General features: G+C 51.3%; 1 protein-coding gene across 1 annotated transcript; it reads right to left on the reverse strand.

Annotated features, from left to right (window-relative positions):
- Positions 1-5: 5 nt before the first annotated feature.
- Dhx16 (DEAH-box helicase 16) lies at positions 6-12030 on the reverse strand. The gene is made up of 20 exons (XM_028786413.1): positions 11691-12030; positions 9905-10146; positions 9641-9806; positions 9411-9467; positions 8759-9013; positions 8418-8621; positions 8143-8337; positions 7468-7578; positions 7241-7356; positions 6233-6443; positions 5956-6054; positions 5698-5850; positions 4437-4577; positions 4124-4286; positions 3917-4035; positions 3709-3776; positions 2765-2927; positions 2524-2685; positions 1315-1488; positions 6-219 (listed from the first exon to the last, which is right to left on the reverse strand). Exons 1-20 carry the CDS (start codon positions 11895-11897, stop codon positions 91-93), a joined length of 3135 nt encoding a protein of 1044 aa, XP_028642246.1. The 5' UTR covers positions 11898-12030; the 3' UTR covers positions 6-90.
- Positions 12031-12997: the final 967 nt, after the last annotated feature.

Genomic DNA, 12997 nt, shown 5'->3' on the forward strand with positions numbered 1-12997 from the left:
CACACTTCATTCCAAAAATAATTTTATTTCCTAGATATTAAATAAAAGGATGGAAGGAAACAAGCTGCAAGGCTCAGTCCACATCACTCTCTAGCCCAGCTCATCCCGTGTCTTGCCGACTTTTTTGGGCATTTTCTTAGCATGGGGGTCTTCTAGCTCCTTGGCTTTATAGTAGTGGGGAGCCACTTCCAAAAGCCAGCTGCTTTCAATCTCCAGTACCTGTGAGAGGGAGCAGAAATCACTAGGGTTCCTTTACTTCCAAATCAGAACCTTAATTGTGTGGTCAAAAGGATCCTCTCTCCCCACTGACTCAGGGCAAGGAAAAGACACTTGGCTGCTTCTCGATAACAGGGCAGGCCAACCCTGATATGTGCTTATCAGGTAAGTGAGCCTGAGAAAGACCTACAAGGAAAAGCCTACCCCTCAGGACAGACTACAGCTGCCTATTGTGCCTGTATGGCCCCAGTTCTTAGTGCACATTTTATTTATTCTAGAACCAAGAGCCCCATGCTTGCTACACAAGCATTTTCTCAGCCCTCCCTCTATTTTGTCCATAGTTTTAAAATTTTTATGTACATGGGTGTTTTGCCTACACATATGTCTGTATACTACATGTCAGATCCCTGGAACTGGAGTTCCAGGGATGAGCCACCACGTGGATGCTGGGAATTGAACCTGGGTCCTGTGGAAGAGCAACAACAGCTCTTGACTGGTGATTCATTTATCTCTCTGGTTCTCTTTTTTACTTTGAATTATGTGCATGTGTATATGCATGAGTACAGTGCCTGCAAAGGCCAGAGGAGGGAGACGGGATCCCTTGAGGCTGAAGTATACGCAGTTGTAAACTACCATCTGGGTGCTGGAAACTGAACCTAGGACCTCTGCAAGAACAGTGAGTGCTCTAAACCACTGAGCATCTCTCCAGCCCCATACTTTTATTTTGAGAAAGCATCTCTGTTACCCCCATAGATCCTGAATGTATGAGCCTCCTGCCGCACCTTCTTAAGTACTACAGACCTATGTCATCAAGCCCAGCCTCACGTATTTACTGAATGATTTACAAGTCTCAGATCTTGGAAGGCAGCTGCTAGAAAACATTTCTTACACTCACTTGTAATGGTGCTGAGGTCTATACCACTGAGCTACATCCCAAGCGCACATCAAATCTGATTCATATTTGATTACATTTGACCCTACCTTAAACTAACGGACCTCCTTGTTTCCATGGCAGTCCCGTTAATATGAATTGAGCTTAAGATGCCAGCATATTGTCTCCCCAGTCTCCACCCATCTGAGCAACCAATAGTCCCTTACCTGTCTCATGAATTCCTTTGTGGTCAAGACAAGCTCATGGTAGAGCAACCAGCGTGGCTGTTGTTCAAAGAGAGAGGAGTTGGGATGAATAAACACTGTCTGCTGCTGCTTCACTGTGCGGTAGCCACTCCGAGTCAGCCTTGCTGTGTGGTAAAAATAACCTGAAGTGATGGCCTAAGGAGCAGGCAAAAAAAAAACAAGTCAGACACCACTTGGGGGGCCTTCCACTTCCCACGTCTGAGATCAAGCTTCTGAAGAAAAAGTTTCTGAAAAAGGTGAGGAATCCGTGAAGAACCCACTTGACATGCTGTCTAGGGAAGAATGCCTTCCAATAAACAATACCTGGGAGAAAGCTCAGGCAGGGAAGCTGCCGTGGGCCGATGATAGTGGGTTCAAGAAACGCTACTCTGTGAGGTGATGTGGATGAATGAAAAAGTGTGCTAACAGTTGCTTCTGAATTTGAAACATACCACACTGCTCTTTAAACTGGAAGGTAAACAACGCAAAACAGCTTCAGGAAGTCCCAGAAACTGACCAGATTCACTAGATCCTTTCCTGCCAGAGAAAGCAATAAATGCTACGTACCCCTCAAACAAGCCAAACAGCAAAGATTCTTGAGATCTGACATGCTTGGAAGAAACAGAAACCAGTGAAGTTAGCTTCCAAAGGACTTGGTCCTTTGGAAAGGATACTTTCCAGCCTGTTGGGGAGCCTGAAGCTGTGATCCAGGCTCCCAACTTTTGTGAGCAGCCACCTATACTACTGGGGTGGGCTTTGGTGATGCTATCTTTGAGATATTTCTGCAAGTAACTCAGTAATCCCTCATCCATATTCCTCTGGTAGACTGGTGGTATTTGTACTTTGATCTGTGGTAAGATGTGTAAGGGGTGAAAGATGTGTGTAGCATCTCCCCAGGAAAAGTTTTGTCACACAACAAAGTGACTCCTGCAGGTTGTCCATTGACTTGCACATGCACTTACACATATATACATGAAAGAAAAAAAACAGGATGTCAGGTGGTGGTGGCACACGCCTTTAAACCCAGGACATGGGAGGCAGAGGAAGGTGGATCTCTGAGTTTAAGGTTAGCCTAGCCTACAGAGTGTGTTTCAGGTTAGCCAGGGCTACACAGAGAAACCCTATCTTGAAAAAAAACACAAAACGAAGAGACAACATGAGAAAAAAAAACACAACATCAAAACCACTGACCTTTCGCACACGCACGTAGTCACCTTGGCAGGAAGTCAGGCCAACTTCCACACGTTCCAAGAGCCCCTCCAGCTGCTCCCGCACATCCCGGGCTCGGCGCATGGATCTGAACTGTACAAAGTTTTCATAGCACCACTGGGAAGAGTAGCCACTCTCAGCCCACTGTGAAGACAAAGGGCCTTAAGTACACAGCAGGACTCAAGTCCCCCCAGACACCCCAAATTCCCAGTTGCCCAGTGACCTGTGTGTACACATTTAGCAGAACCAGGTGGTCCCCACCAGGGAGGAAGAAGTTGACTCGGGCATTGTCGGCATGGACGACTTTGTCCTTGGGCCGGTAGAAAATGGAACTGTTCACAGAGAGCATAGCAGCCACAGTCAGGATCTCCTCTGAACAGCTGTACCTTGAGCAGCGTAGGAAGAGGATAAAGCCAGAGATAAACACCAAAAAACAAACAGAGCAGACACAGAGATCCTGATCGCAAACACAGCAGAGGAGCATCTTTTTTAAAAAAAGACTTATTTTATGTGTATAAATGTTTTGCCTGCATGTAAGTCTGTGTGCCACATGCCCATAGAAGGCAGAAGAACTGGAGTTACAGATGGTTGTGAGCCACCATGTGACAGCTGGGAATTGAACTGGGATCTACTGCAAGGGCAGTTGGTGTTTTGAACCACTGAGCCATCCCCCAGCACAGACAGCTTCTAAAGGTGGTCCCGTACAGACCTATCTCAGGGTCCTGTTCTGAAGCCTTGGGAGGAATCAGGTGTCAGAAGCTGCAGCCTCCCCAGCACTCATCATAAACAGAGGTCTTCTGCTTCCACCCATAGTCCTGGGTTCTATTTTGTTAACTGGTTTGCTTTTTGAGGCAGGGTCTCACTATGTAGCCCTGGCTGGCCTAGGCCTCAGAGATCCGCCTGCCTCTGCCTCTGTCTGTGCTATGACTGCTGGTCCCTGGGTTGTATCTATACTAACCATTGTGCCCACCAACCATCAGTATCAAGTACAGGACAGTGACTCACATGGGCCTCATAACGGGTGCTAAGACTTCTTAAATAATATTTATTAAAAACAAGCAAACGAAACAGTAACAACATGACGACGAAACAAGAAGAGAGAGGATAATTGAGACTGAGGAAGCACGGCTAGTGAGTCTCAGGAACTGGGTGGGTGGGAAGACTTACTTCTCGGAGGCCAAGATCATTTTAGACAGCATGGGATCCACAGGCAGCTCTGCCATCTTTCGACCAGACTAAGAAGAAGAGGGAAAGGTGAGGCCAGTTTCCCTCAGGTTCCTTCCACCAGTACCGGAGCCCTTGGCACCACCACCAAAGGGGTCCCCGGAGCCATCAGACGTTTCCTTCATATTATCCCAGCCCTGCCGCCGCTCACCGTGGTGAGTTCTCCAAGGTGGTTGAGGGCGCCAAGTGCGTAAAGCTGTTCCAAGGCCAGCAGCAGGGTCTCGTATGGAGGGGGGTCCAGGAAGTCAAAGTGCATCAGGTCGTGGATCCCTGAAGAAACGGATAAAGAATGAGAGAGGCCGGCACAGGCATCAGTGACTCCAGTGTCCCATCAAGAGGCCGTGGGCAGCCCAGTCACCTAAGCTCTTCAGCAGCAGCACAACGTTGCCCAGGCTCGTCCTCTGGATCTCAGGAACGGTGGTCTCCTCCAGCTCGTGCTGGTAGGCCCAGGCTGTGTACAGGCGGAAGCACTTCCCCGCAGCCACTCGGCCTGCGCGGCCAGCCCGCTGATTGGCTGAAGCCTAGAAAGAAAGGCAAGGCACGCGTATGGTCAGGATGGTGTTGGCTCAACAGTATGTTAACTGATAACCCCCCATCCTCGAACACTACTTGGGAATCAAGCTTTCTCTGGAGACACTGTGTCTCCTTCTACCTCAGGGAGACGAGCTGACCTTGCTGCAGGGTGTGACCGTGAGCGACTCCATGCCCGTGCGAGGGTTGTAACTCTTTTGCTTACAGAACCCTGGGTCCAGCACGTAAATTATGCCTTCGATGGTGAGGGAAGTTTCTGCAATGTTTGTTGCCACAACCACCTAAGTGAGAGAGAGGACAGCATCACCCAGGGACCCAGCCCACCCAGATAGCCTGAGGGAGCTGGATGCAGCGAGGGTAGGACAGAGGGAGGCAGTGTCCAAAGGTCAGGAGATGAGGTGACAGGCGGGGAGTCAGCAGGGGCACAATGAAGAAACAACACTGAACACAGGGTTGCTCTTCAGGAAATGGAACGCATGTCACCGTCTATCCTCACACGTCACTTCTGACAGCAGCTTCCTCGATCGCCTCCCTGCTTCTACACCTCGTTCTGTCACATAGCGTGCAGAACTTTCCTTTTAAAACATGTAAACCTGTCAATTCACACCCGGATCCAAACACAGAATTCAATCTATGCCGCTTAGACCCCGGACTATCTCACCTCTGGCTGCGACTCTGATCACAGCTCACACCCTGTGCTTGTCCCTGCCCTGAGCGCTCGTCCTTCTATAGATGTTCTGCACCAGCTCTCCCTCAGCAGAGCAGTCCTCCCTTCTCCTTCCTCTACCCTGCCCTTATGGGGCAGCCTCCCAACACTAGAGGAAGTCTTTCTGCTCCTCCTCTTCTCAGACTTCCTGTGCTGCCCTGAGTCTCTTCACTGTACTCAATACAAACTGAGGCAGGCTTACATGCTCAGTCTCCTCCCATCTGATGGTAAGCCCTACTGTGCACACCGTTGGTCCTCACCTCAGGCCCCACCCTATGCAGCATGTACTGGGCCTTGGCGTTGGGGCCTCCCACGTGCTGGGTAAGTGCTTGACCACTCAAGCTCCTCAGCTCTAGACCCTCGATAAAGAGTTATTTGGTGAGAGTCATATCTCTGCCTAAAATCTTCTGGTGGCCATTTGCCTGTCTAAAGTCTGAATGCTACAACAGCTCTGTCCTGGCCTTTGGCTGATCCAGTTTTCTGTGCAGCACTTGAAACTCCCAACGTCACTCCTCTTAAAGCTTGCTCTCTCTCAGCTAATGCTGATTTCATCTCTCTCTAGCTAGAAGGCCAGGGCCTGGTTGCTCCTCAGCTGTGTCCCAACAACCAGGCAAACAACTTGCAGGGGCCAGCACACGCCTCGCTCAATCCTTGTGTGTGGTGCAGGAGGAAGGGTGAAGGTTTCTCCCACTGACCTTTCGGGCCCCGGGTGGTGTGGGCTGGAAGATGCGAGCCTGCATGTCTGAGGGTAGGTTGGCATAGATGGGCAGTACCAGGAGCTCCCGGATCTTGGAGCCCAGTCTGCGGCAGCGGTCCTGGAGCATCTCGCAGGCAGCCTCAATCTCCTCCTGAATGTGAAGCGGGGTGGCAGGAGACCTGAGTCAGTCCCAGGATCACACAGCAGCCCCGTCCTCCCCGCAAACACTCTGCCTGCTTCCCCCCACGGCAGACACCTGTCCTGTCAGGAACACCAGTATGTCCCCGGGGGGCTGGGTCACATGGATCTGCAGCACAGACACCACGCAGGCTTCCAGGTAGTCGGCCTCTGGGGCCTGGGAAGGAAGACGACACAGGGTCACACAAGGGCCACTTGCCCAGGCTCTTGTCCCTGCTCTGCATCTCTTACCCCACCCCTCTCTGGGTGTCCATCAGACCCTTCCCTTGGGACATTCTCCTAAACCAGCCCCAGCTCCTCTGCCTCACGCTGAAGCCCATCCATCCAAGGGGCACCTTGGTATAGAAGATGTCAACTGGAAACCTGCGTCCAGGGATTCGGAAGACGGGGGCGTCGTCAAAGAAGGCAGAGAAACGGGCAGTGTCCAGCGTGGCTGAGGCCACCAGGACCTTGAGCTCTGGTCGGAATCGAGCGACGTCTTTGATCAGCCCAAAGAGAATGTCTGTGTGCAAGGTCCGCTCGTGGGCTTCATCCACCATCACCACACTGGGGAGGGAGCGGGAGACTGGTGAGGCAGAGGGGACGGCGGGCTTAGCAGTGCAGAGCTGGATCAAAGGGAGGGACGGAGGGACATAGGGGGAATGGGGACAGAGGTGGGGGGAGGCTAAGGAGAAGCCAATCACTCCAATTATGCAATTTTGGCAGGTGGTGAGCGTGGTGGGGGAGGGTTCTGTGATCTGTGGCCAATTCGGACATTGGCCAAGAAAAGCAGTCGGGACAGGGCTGATAATATGGTTCAGCTGCAAACATGCTGGCCAGCAAGCCTGCTGATGTGAGTTTGATCCCTCGAACATACACAGTGAAAGGACAGAGCTGACTCCTGTAAGCTGTCTTCTTATTCCCTACATGTACACACATACATATATATACACATATGCACACACATACACACACATATATACACACGTGCACACACACATATATACATACATACATACACACTCATATATACATATACATACATACGCACATACACACACATACATATATACACATGCACATATATAAATACATACACACATACGTACACACATGCACACACATACACACATACAAGCACACACAAATACATACATATACATACACACATACATACACACTCATATATGCATACACATACATACACACATGCATACACACATACATACACATACATACACACACCTACATGCATACATGCATGCAAATCAATACATACACACATGCGCACACACACACACACACATTTACACATGCATACACATGCATACAACACACACACACACACACACACACACACGCACCTGTAACTTGCAAGGTCAGGCTCCGAGAGGAACTCCCGGAGTAGCATTCCGTCTGTCATGTAGCGGAGGACAGTTCGCTCTGACGTGCAGTCCTCAAACCGGATGCTGTAGCCCACCTGGTCACACACAGTTAGGGGGATGGAATGACCAATGCCCAGACCTAAGTTGTGGGGTCACGTGAGCAATGTGAGAGAGGCTTCCCTCTTGTGAATCCCCAAAGATCTCACCTCATTCCCAAGCTTCACACCCATCTCCCGCGCCACTCGGGCTGCCACACTCATGGCCGCCACTCTCCGGGGCTGGGTGCAAGCAATCTTCATGCCCTTTTTTGTGTAGCCCTAAAAGGAGAGAAGAAAGGGTTACTCCTCTGCGAGACGTGCTGTCTCGAGCCAGGCAAGGCAGGGAAAAGAGAACAGACAGGAGATGGAAGCCAGAGAAGGACAGACAAGATAGAAGCCAAGGGCCCCGGGGAATGCGAAGCCAGCCCTGCAGACCTTAGCTTACAACCAGGGCTCTGCTAGACTTCAACTGACCAGGGTCAGATTGGCTGAGGCATACCCAGAAGGAATGGTAGACAAGAGGTCAAAGAGTCAAACCAGCCTTCTACTCTTAGTTCTCTGGCTGGCCCCTGCAGAGAGGAAGCGGGACTGAGGTCATGCAGAATGGAAACCCAAGAGGTTCAAATTTATGATGTTCATCTCACTGCTCCCATGGGAGACCCATACGTTCTTAACTCATACCAGGTGTGGATGTGATGTCAGGGAGGACAAAAACAACAGAGTGTCCTCGTCGATCTCAAAAGCCTCATGACTTAGTGGAAAGGACAGGAAAGGGCATCTTCACCACCACAGAAAGGACTGACTCGAGAGCGGGACCCTAAGTGACACGCTGTAATGACTGACCTCCTCAAAGAGGTACTGTGGGATCTGTGTGGTCTTCCCGGAGCCAGTCTCGCCTTCGATGATGAGGACCTGATGGTTGGCAATGGCAGTCAGGAGCTCCTCTCGGAAGGGGTACACTGGCAGGCTGCGGCGCACAGCCTGGATGGACTCCTTCTGCTGGGCCTGGGCTGACAGGGGCGGGCCTGACGACGGCTCCTGAGGAAGGGGACAGAGATGGTGAGGTCCCCACCACCTTTAGAGGCCCTTGCGTCATCGTCCCAGACTCTTCCTCTCACCTCGTCACCCTGGAGCTGAGCGGCACGGACAAACTCGATGGTCTCGTCCTCCTCCAGCACCAGCTGGTACTTGGGCTCCTGCGCAGCTGCGTCTCGGGCCCCAAACTTAAGGGATGCGGCGCCCAGCCGGGCCTCCTCCCAGCGCCGCTGTTCCTCTCCGGGGGCACCCGATTCCTCCTCGACAATGTCCACAGCTCGAGCTGGCTATGGAGAGAGGGGCAGGGACAGCTGAGGAAGGGGTGGCCTGCGCTACCTAGGTCCTCCTTACCAGTTATGAAGGGGAGAGGGAAGGGACCGGCCGCCACACCGCCTCAGCCATGCGCAGAGCAGGTTCCCCTCACCTGTCCTCGGGTCTCTTTGGGCATGTGGTAGCGATTCGTGGCTTCCAGCTTCTCCTGCTCGCCCGCTGCCCGGTACTCCCGAGCCAGGTCCCGCACACGGCGCTTGTACTTCAGCTCCCTGCGCTCGTGACGGCTCAGCTCCACGTCCCCAAACAGGACCTCCTCGTCAGCCAGTTCGGCCTCCAGGTCCTCCAGCTTTTCCCGCTCCCGCTTCGCCAGGTATTCCCGACGAGACTTCTTACGGAGCTCGGGGACCTGGGTCAGGCAGGGACAGTCAGATCCTCATCCTACCGGCGCCGCGACACTGTTTCCTGCACACTCCAAAGAGGTGGGTGTGGGGCCTTTTGGTGCTAGCTGTTTTGTGTTTCATCAAGTCTCAAAGACAGAGTGAGCCCAGTTTTACTCAGGCATAATGGCTTGATCCTACCGAGGCGAGAGGATTTATAACTTTCTTATTCTACAAACCAAGTCCGCTCTTTTCTGGTTCCTGTCGGGCAGGCCACCTCCTCTAGAGATTGACCACCAAGACATATCTCAGCACACTCCCTCTGCGACCCTTCCTGCTACGGCCAACCACTCCAGCTGTCTTTCTCTTTGTCTTCAGATACTGTTTTTTTTTTTTTTTTTTTTTTTTTTGAACCCAGGGTCTCACCATGGCTTTCCGGTCTTCCTCTGCCATCTTGAGGCGCTTCTGGGCCTCTTCATAAGCCTAGAAGAAATCATGTAGACAGGATAACTAATGCGCTTCACTGCCCCTCCTCAGTGAAGAACCTCTGTGGATCTCAACCAGGCAGAGCCCACGGGAACCCTAGTGACAACTCTTGTCTTCCCAGAGACAACTCTGCAGCCAAACCCAGATTTGCCCGATTCTCTTCAACTCACCTTCTTATCTGACCGCTCCAGGACATTCCGGGTTCGGTCCTTGTCCCGTTGCCGAACCCGCTCTGCAAAGGCATCCCGTTCCTCCAAGTCCTGGAGACGCTCGCGCTCTGTCCTCTCCCATTCATCCTCTGAGGCTGGCTTCTCCTCCGTGGGTGATTTACTCCCCCTGAACCCAGCCCGGTGCATCAAAGGGGGGTATCAAGAGGGCTTATCATCCCCACAACCTGTTCCAATCCTCCCTCTCTCTACTTCCTTCTGACTTACCCTGTCTTCTTCCCAGACTGGGAAACCTCTTCCTCCTCTTCCTCCTCCTCCTCCTGGCGTTTCTTCCGGAGGTGTTTCCGTCTCTTCCGCTTCTTCTGGAGGCTGCTCCCGTCCCTGCCCACTGCCTCCTCGCCGCTCTCACTGTCTTCCAACAACTTATAAGATCGGTTCTTCTCCAGCAGGGCTCGGGCCTCTCGCTCAGCTGCCCGAGCTGGCTTTTCGACCACGGCCTTCCGTGGCACCTGCCAGTACATATGACATCTCCTAACCTCGGGACCCTCATTTGCCTACAAAGGGATTACTTTATCTTAAGCCTGTCTCCATCTTTCTCATCTTTCTCTTCTGCGTGGTTTTATTCTGTGGTCATAGCTCAACAGGGTTCCGCAGCTTCTGAACTTCCTTCCAGGAATCGACTTAGCAAATGATTAGGAAAACTATCCTGTGCTGGAGGGAGAGAACCAACACTCACAGGTTGCACTCTGACAGCCACACGTGGGCATACACGAAATAGAACTTCTTAATTTTAATGATTTACTTTTATTTTTATGTGTATTGGTGTTCTGCCTGCAATATGTGCTGTGTGAGGGTGTTGGATCCCATGAACTAGAATTACAGACAGTTGTGAGTTGTCATTTGGGCACTGGAAATTGAACCTGGGTCCTCTGGAGGAACAGCTAGTGAACTTAATCCCTGAGCCATCTTTCCAACCGCACAATAGAATTATTATTTCTTTAAGAATTGGTTCTGGGGCTGGTGAGATGGCTCAGCAGTTAAGAGCACTGACTGCTCTTCTAGAGGTCATGAGTTCAAATCCCAGCAACCACATGGTGGCTCACAACCATCTACAATGAGATCGATGCCCTCATATGGGTGTCTGAAGACAGCTACAGTGTACTTACATATAATAAATAAATAAATCTTTAAAAAAAAAAATTGGTTCTGGCCGGGCGGTGGTGGCGCACGCCTTTAATCCCAGCACTTGGGAGGCAGGCAGAGGCAGGTGGATTTCTGAGTTCGAGGCCAGCCTGGTCTACAGAGTGAGTTCCAGGACAGCCAGGGCTATACAGAGAAACCCTGTCTCGAAAAACCAAAAAAAAAAAAAAAAGAATTGGTTCTGAGCTTAAGTAGTTTACATTCTATAACCCATTTTCTTTTTAAGATTTATTTTTCATTTACTTATGTGTATAGATTTACTTATGTGGCTAAGGCTAGAAGCCCTCCAACCTCCTTAGAGCTGGAATTACAGGTGATTGTGTGCCACTAGGCCTGGTTGCTCAGAACTGAAGTCAAGTCTTCCATATGTGCAACAGGGGTTCTTGACTGCTGAGCCATCTCTCCCTAGCCTCCATCCTATTTCTTAAATGCTAATTTTCATAGTTCTGTTCTCAGTGACTCTCTTTCCCAGGTCTGGGGATTGAAGCCAAGGCTAGACAAGCATTCTACCAACTGAGCTACATCCTTAGGCCTGCAGTATGTGCTGTACCTAACAAGGGCTCTAGCTTAAAAATATATGTAGATCCCTCTCTCTTGAGTCTTCTCTACGCCCAGCACCTAACATGATACCTAGATAACAGAAGACAAAATTAACTGTCGGGCAGAACCAAGAACGGTAGGTCTCTCTGTCATCCCAGTACAAGGGGTGCTCGCTGCAAGTTCGAAGCCAGCCTGTGTACCGTATCGAAAAGTTGCAGGCTATCATAGAATAGACAGCTACACTGCGTCTCAAAACAAAGGATGAGCGTACGGGCCAATCTGGCTGTGAGTGGACTGCCCCGGCGGCACACACCTTGCTCCAGAGCCTCAGCGCGAAGTCACGCGCCGGCCCGCCGAGATCCAGAGTGTCAGTGTCCCGCAGGCGCTGCACAAACTCCTCGGCGGAGGCGCAGCGCTGCGCGGTACCGATCAGGAACTGCGCGACGTGCCGCTCGCTCAGCCCCAGCACCGAGTGCAGCTCCTCCTGCACCCACCGCTCCAGCCCCGCCGGCGTCGCCATAGCGACGCGTCCCTCTCCGGGCGCGCAACCAAGGAACGGCCAGGACTGCGGCGGGAGCAAGAGAGGCCTGCGATGCTATGGCCTCGCAAAGGCTGCCGTAGAGAATCTTCGTCCACAGTGCGGGATTGGGTAGCTCTACACTGTCTCCCAGGACCGCGAAACCCGGAAAGAGTCGCGTTCTTCCGGCCAGGGCTCGACGGTGGCTGAGCGGGATCAAATCAAGCAGCCTCTTTCCGGGCGCTTTAGGCAAGAGGCTTTCGTGCATAGTCTTGCCCAAGCCCTCCGTCGCCCCCTAATGGTTTGTACGCGGGTGCTGCTCTCAATCAATACAAGCTGTCAGGGTTGGCGAGCTAGTTTCCACAGCCTTGGATAAAAGCAGTACAAATTAGTTTTAGGTAAACAAGGTATATAATAAGGGACTGGAGAGACGGCTCAGTGAACTCGAGTTCGATTCCCAGCACCCACATTTCTCACAAACAACCGCTTATAGCTCCAGTTCCAGGAGGATACACCACCTCTGGAATCTTCTGACACCTGCATTCATGGGCACATACTCATACACAAACGCACATACATGTAATTAAAAATATTTAAAAATTTTTAAAAAGTAAAGGTAATAGTAAAGGTGTAGGTGGAAGTTTGGGTATCTTAAGATTTTAATATTTATTTATTTTGTGTGCATGTGTGTTTACCTGCATGAATTTATCTGAGTGGTGTGTGTGTGTGTGTGCGCGTGCGCGCGTCTGTGTGTTGTGTACAAAAGCCCTTTTAGGTCAGAGATATTGTGTCTCTCTGAAGCTGGAACTACTAGCAGTTGTCATCTTCCTGATGTAGGTGCTGGGAATCAAACGCAAGTCTTCTGAGAGAGCAGCAAGGGCTCTCAACCAAATCATCTCTCCAGTCCCTCTATTGGGGGGGGGGGCTTTATTTTTTTTTGTTTGTTTTTGTTTTTCGAGACAGGGTTTCTCTGTGTAGTCCTGGCTGTCCTGGAACTCACTCTGTAGACCAGGCTGGCCTCGAATTCAGAAATCCGCCTGCCTCTGCCTCCCAAGTGCTGGGATTAAAGGCGTGTGCCACCACCGCCCGGCTGGGGGCTTTAT

The sequence above is a fragment of the Grammomys surdaster genome, unplaced genomic scaffold, assembly GCF_004785775.1.
Source record: "Grammomys surdaster isolate TR1022 unplaced genomic scaffold, NIH_TR_1.0 125504, whole genome shotgun sequence".
Lineage (NCBI taxonomy): Eukaryota > Metazoa > Chordata > Mammalia > Rodentia > Muridae > Grammomys > Grammomys surdaster.

Bases quoted from the DNA above. Each gene is read 5' to 3' on its own strand.
- Dhx16 (XM_028786413.1), bottom strand. From the start codon at position 11,897: ATGGCGACGCCGGCGGGGCTGGAGCGGTGGGTGCAGGAGGAGCTGCAC. The intron at 8,622-8,758 runs GTGAGGGGAACC...CTCTCTCCATAG, and splicing joins CCAAAGAGACCCGAGGACAG to CCAGCTCGAGCTGTGGACAT. The intron at 4,036-4,123 runs GTGACTGGGCTG...CCGTTTCTTCAG, and splicing joins GCTGCTGCTGAAGAGCTTAG to GGATCCACGACCTGATGCAC.